At 51.4% G+C, this 5,773-nt stretch overlaps 1 protein-coding gene across 1 annotated transcript; it reads left to right on the top strand.

Moving 5' to 3' along the window:
- The first annotated feature begins 771 nt into the window (after positions 1 to 771).
- LOC113565979 (pyruvate dehydrogenase phosphatase regulatory subunit, mitochondrial) lies at positions 772 to 4,972 on the top strand. The gene is made up of 6 exons (XM_026989506.1): positions 772 to 2,586; positions 2,652 to 2,949; positions 3,014 to 3,227; positions 3,285 to 3,438; positions 3,513 to 3,628; positions 3,709 to 4,972. Exons 1-6 carry the CDS (start codon positions 1,032 to 1,034, stop codon positions 4,174 to 4,176), a joined length of 2,805 nt encoding a protein of 934 aa, XP_026845307.1. The 5' UTR covers positions 772 to 1,031; the 3' UTR covers positions 4,177 to 4,972.
- The last annotated feature ends 801 nt before the right edge of the window (positions 4,973 to 5,773 follow it).

Below are 5,773 nucleotides of genomic sequence, written 5' to 3'. Positions count from 1 at the left end.
CAGATACTACAATAAGATGAATTCTCGAATGCAATTTCTGTTTTGTGTGCTATTTACGTTTGTTGATTTTGTGAAACGAGCAAACTGCATAAGCATGCCCGTTGAATACAATTTAAACACAATTTAACCAAAGTAAAGTTGTACAAAAAAAATATCCATAAAGTTGATGGGTGTTGGTGGTTAATAAATAAATCTTTAACTGAAAGCGTGCCTTGTTGTATTCCTAAGGGTTCGGTTCCGATTTGAATTGCCGCCCTCGGCTGTTGCACACTGGCGTTGCCACATAGTTGTATTCCAGAAAGTGGTAGTGTCTAATGCTTTTCGAAGAATAAATCTCGGAGAAATGGAGGCAATAGAAAGAATGTGAGTAGCTGGGATCAAGAACGCGCCGTAAATAATTGTCCATCGTTCAAAACCGTTTCCTATCTTCGATTTGAATTTCGCGCCATTAGCGGCTGCTGGCTGGCACTGCCACATGTTTGCAGTGCATTGATTTCATTCGGTTCACAGCATAAGTTGCATAGACAGGTATTATTTAGCTGCTGGTTATTTCTTAATCTTCAAGGGAAACTCTTTCTTGTTGGTTTCTTTCGGTAATATGTTTCTTTTTCACCCTTAAAATTCCACTTGCAAAAAACAGCTGCTGGCTGTGGCGCTGCCACATCGTCGCAGAGCAGCCCTGCAAAACGTAAACAAAGTGCCAGGGCTGCGCTGCTAATATCGATGGCCACCTTGCCCCTTCCCTGGTATTGTTAGTAATATTCTTTTAATTAAATTGCACATATTAAGCAGCTACTAGTAATTTGCACCTGCCCCCAGCACTTGTGCCCCTCCAGATCAGCCAGCAGACAATCGACCGGACCCCGTCCCATGCCCAGAAGCATCTGCCATCTCCTGTCCAATCCCTGTCCAAGTGCGTTGTGACATTTCGGGGTCGTGTGACACCTGGGCTCGTCGCGTGTATGTATGTGTGTGCCCGGACGCGGAGGCCGGACGAGTTGCTAGAGGTACCGTGCGCGTGAGCGAGAGCCATGTATAGGGTGCTCGGAGGCCTGGGACGCTCGATCCCGTCCGGTGGCAATCTATGGACCCACAGTGCAGTGGCCACGCGAACACTGAGTGTAGCCACCGGCCACACGGATCCTGCCGATGAGCAGGTCTTGCGTAAGCGCAAGTTCCAGCCCCAGCAGGCGCCCGATCTCAGCGAGCAGCTGGCGGGCCAGCTGCCCGGACGGGCACGCGTCGTCATCTGCGGTGGCGGCATCACGGGTGCTTCGGTGGCCTACCACCTGGGACTCCATGGCTGGGGCGGCGAGACGCTGCTCATCGAACAGGACCGCGTGGGTGGGGAGCTGCCATGGAGCGCCTGCGGCCTGGCCGGTCGCTTCGAGCCGAGTTACACTGAGCTGAAGCTGGCCGAGTACTCCATCGATCTGATCAAGCAGCTGACGGAGCGTGGCCTGCCCACCGGATGGCGGCAGGTGGGCAGTCTGAACCTGGCCCGCAACTTTGACCGGATGACTTCGTTTAATCGCATGAAGTCCCAGGCCGTGGCCTGGGGAATGAACTGCGAGATCCTTTCCCCCGAACAGTGCCAGCAGCACTGTCCGCTGCTCTCGCTGGACGGCATCGAAGGCGGCCTTTGGATACCCGAGGACGGCGTCTGCGATCCCCATCTGGTGTGCCACGCCTACGTGGAGGAGGCTCGCCGCCTGGGTGTTCAAATCGTGGAACACTGCGCCATCAAGAAGATCCACAGCGAGCACGGCAAGGTGAAGCGGGTGGAGACGACGGCCGGGGATGTGGACTGCGAGTACTTCGTCAACTGCACCGGATTCTGGGCCCGCGAGGTGGGCACACTATCGAAACCGGTGGTGAAGGTGCCGCTGAAGGCGGTGGAGCACCACTATCTGCACACCCAGGCCATAGACGGCCTCGATCCCAACACACCATTTGTGCGCGACTTTGACGGGCGCATTTTCTTCCGGGAGTGCGAGGGCCACATCCTGGCCGGTGGCTTCGAGCGTGAGGCCAAGATGGTGTACGAGGACGGAGTAATCCCCCTGTCGCAGACGGCCCGCCAGTTCCCGCCGGACTGGGATCACTTTCACGAACTACTTGACGCCCTGCTGGTGCGCGTGCCCTCCTTCCGGGAGGCCACCCTCGACAGGCTGACTAATTCGCTGCAGGTGTTCTCGCCCGACTGCAAGTGGATACTGGGCGAGGCGCCAGAGATCCAGAACTACTATGTGGCCGCCGGCAACAAAACGATGGGCGTGTCTGCATCCGGCGGCATCGGCCGTGTCCTCACGGATCTCATTACCAAGGGCTCCACATACCTGGATCTGCACATCCTCGACATCAGCCGGTTCCTGGGGCTGCACAACAACCGCAAGTTCCTGCGCGACCGCTGTAAGGAGGCGCCCGGTAAGCACTTTGAGATAAACTATCCCTTCGAGGAGTTCCAGACAGGACGCAACCTGCGCATGTCGCCCATCTATCCGCAGCTGAAAGAGGCGGGCGCCGTCTTTGGCCAGTCCATGGGCTACGAGCGGGCCAACTATTTTGACCAGCAGGACAAGAAAGGTTGGTGTTGGGCTGCACAAGTCGTAGTCCTTTGTTTAATCTGTGTCCTGTGTCCTCTTCCATAGATGAGTTCGGACTGCCGCGGTTCCGCATTGCCCAGACACGGACCTTTGGCAAGCCGCCCTGGTTCGATCACGTGGCCTCCGAATATCGCGCATGCCGCGAGCGTGTCGGCATTGCGGACTACAGCTCCTTCACTAAGTACGACTTCTGGTCAAAGGGCACCGAGGTCGTCGACCTGCTGCAGTATCTCTGCTCAAACGATGTGGACGTGGCCGTGGGCTCCATCATACACACGGGCATGCAGAATCACAACGGTGGCTACGAGAACGATTGCTCTCTGGCCAGGCTCTCGGAGCGACAGTGAGCTATGGAGTACCTCATTCCCATGCTCCCACTCGTTCTAATTCATTCCGTCTTTCCTTAGCTACATGATGATTGCCCCTACCATACAGCAGACGCGCTCCATGTGCTGGATACGCAAAAACATGCCCGACCACCTGAGGGCCAAGGTGAATGTGGCGGATGTGACCTCCATGTACACGGCCATCTGCATCCTGGGCCCCTATTCGCGGATATTGCTCTCCGAGCTCACCGACACCGATCTCACGCCCAAGAACTTCCCCTTCTTTACGTACAAGGTGAGTAACCGGTTGTGGGTGGACTAAGGAGCAGTTCTCATTCGGAACTCATTGCAGGAACTCGATGTGGGCCTGGCCGACGGCATCCGTGTGCTTAACATCACCCACACGGGCGAACTGGGCTACGTCCTGTACATACCCAACGAATATGCGCTCCACGTCTACTCGCGGCTCTATCAGGCTGGTCACAAGTTCAACATCCAGCACGCAGGTGAGTGAGAGTCATTATCATGAATCATTAATCCGCAATCTTTATGGAGCCTTGCCATTCCTGCAACTTTGCAGGCTACTATGCTACGCGTGCGCTGCGCATTGAGAAGTTCTACGCGTTCTGGGGCCAAGATTTGGACACCTTTACAACGCCACTGGAATGTGGCCGTAGCTGGCGTGTCAAATTCAATGTGAGAATGGGATGCAGGGATCCAAAGTACTTGACTGGAGGATAATAATACCGATATTCCTTGTATTCTTCACTCTACAGAAACCCATCAACTTTATAGGACGCGATGCCCTGCTCAAGCAGAGGGAGGAAGGCGTCAAGCGCATGTATGTCCAGCTGCTGCTCAACGATCATGACCACGAGGTGGATATGTGGTGCTGGGGCGGCGAGCCCATCTACCGCGACGGCGTCTACGTGGGTATGACCACCACCACCGGCTACGGCTACACGTTCGAGAAGCAAGTCTGTCTCGGCTTTGTGCGCAACTTCGATGAGCAGGGCCAGGAGCTAGCCGTGACCAATGACTACATCCTCTCCGGCCACTATGAGGTGGAGGTGGCCGGCGTCCGGTTCGAGGCAAAGGTCAACCTGCACTCGCCCAATCTGCCCACCAAGTTCCCGGATCGCGAGCGCGAGGCCTACCATGCGACGCGCGACAAACCCGATCAGGCGGATCTCTTGTCCTTCAGCTCCCATCTGACAACGGTGACAAGGGGCGGCGGTCATTGAGAAGGTACCACCGGGACAAAGTCCATCCCTGATAGCCGTATACCTGGCATCCGTTCGTTCGTTCGTTTCTAGATTAACTCGAGAGTCTCAAAAGCCAAGCGATATTATTTTGATGTAGTGTCACCAGTGAATGATATGAAAAGAGACGGACAGTGGACCCATATGTCGGAGTGGGAGACAACAATAACACTTGTTTGCTCAATTATCGAACCTCCCTCTCTTCCCCCGCCGATCTGATATGATCCGATCTGATATGGACCTGAAGAACGTCTCTTTCTGTTTAAGTTTGACTTGTTTTTTCTGTGTGAGAACATGTCGCGCGTCAATTAATCCAGATACAATAACCCATATATGTATATAATATAGCTATACCATAGCTACGAGCATATGCATCCACGTTTGTCTGTATTTTGGATGATCTTCCGGTGGTTTTGAAATGTTGCACATTGTTAAAACAGGCACAAAGGAAACGTTGTTTACTCAAAGCTTACTATCATCTGATCCGCTTTGCTTCAAATGTTAATGGTGGCCTTTAGCCAAATTTACCCAAACTTGCTTCTAGTAGAAATACAAAAAAAGAAAAACAGAGACACGGGGAACCTCTTGGGGACAATACATACGCGGTTCGATCTGAGCAACTATTGTTTAAGACATACAATATTTATAATCCAATTTTTACTAACACAACGTTCAACAGTTTCTATTTTTCATATGGTGTACATTAATGCTGGTGTACAGATATCGTTGTATGTGCGATATACTATACATGTTTATATTAAAATATATTATGATACCATCTTCTTTTATATACGAATATGTATGTTCGTATGGACCTATGCCAATAAATGTACAGTTTATACAAAGGCGGGTGCATTGTATACGTATCGCACGTCTTGCGGCAGCGCTCCTCGGTCGCTCTGAATTTCTGCCTGGAGTACGCGCGTAACAAGCTTTGGTTTGGTGATGCTGGAGCCCTTGCTCATCAACTTCCTAAAGAGAAAAGTTCATTTGGGGGACTCAGCCCCAACCACGAGTGTATGCTGCCATGGTGGAACCGTATATCCTTACAAAAATACCGAATCGAGTGTGTGATCTTTATACCCGGCACTCAAAGAGGGGCAAAGACAGATAAAGAATTGAAGAGGAGTACAAAAGTGCGGTACAAAAACAGCTTGAATATTAATTATTAGTTGGAAAGTGCTAGACGGAGTGCGGAAATATATTGTATATGCATATAGAAATTGAGTACCAACGTTAATACACGTTTTATCTCCATAGTTTTCATCACTGAAAGCATCAAAGCGCAGTAAATGACTCACTGTAAGCCACCGCAAAAGCTCTAATAAAGCACCGAATAAGCTCTGAAATAATTAACACTGATTTAAATAGACAGATTTGGTCCGAGATGGGAAATGGTAAAAACCAACTGTTTTCACCTTCCCAACCTTGCGAGGATCATGACATTTCAGAGTAAATTTCTGCGTAGGATCTCCGGAGCGGAGTGGTATATCCGTAACAGGGATATCGCCAACGACCGAAACGTACCACTTGTTGGTGATGTTATCAACAATCAAGCGAAGAGCCATATTTGTAAGCT

This window comes from Drosophila persimilis, unplaced genomic scaffold, assembly GCF_003286085.1.
Source record: "Drosophila persimilis strain 14011-0111.01,24,50 unplaced genomic scaffold, DperRS2 tig00000431-arrow-pilon, whole genome shotgun sequence".
NCBI lineage: Eukaryota > Metazoa > Arthropoda > Insecta > Diptera > Drosophilidae > Drosophila > Drosophila persimilis.
The sequence above is the reverse complement of the archived record's forward strand: the minus strand, read 5'-3'. Positions and strand labels throughout refer to the sequence as shown.

Coding starts and splice junctions, on each gene's coding strand:
- LOC113565979 (XM_026989506.1), top strand. CDS start 1,032: ATGTATAGGGTGCTCGGAGGCCTGGGACGCTCGATCCCGTCCGGTGGC. Junction 2,950..3,013: donor GCCAGGCTCTCGGAGCGACA/GTGAGCTATGGA, acceptor GTCTTTCCTTAG/CTACATGATGATTGCCCCTA. Junction 3,439..3,512: donor GTTCAACATCCAGCACGCAG/GTGAGTGAGAGT, acceptor GCAACTTTGCAG/GCTACTATGCTACGCGTGCG.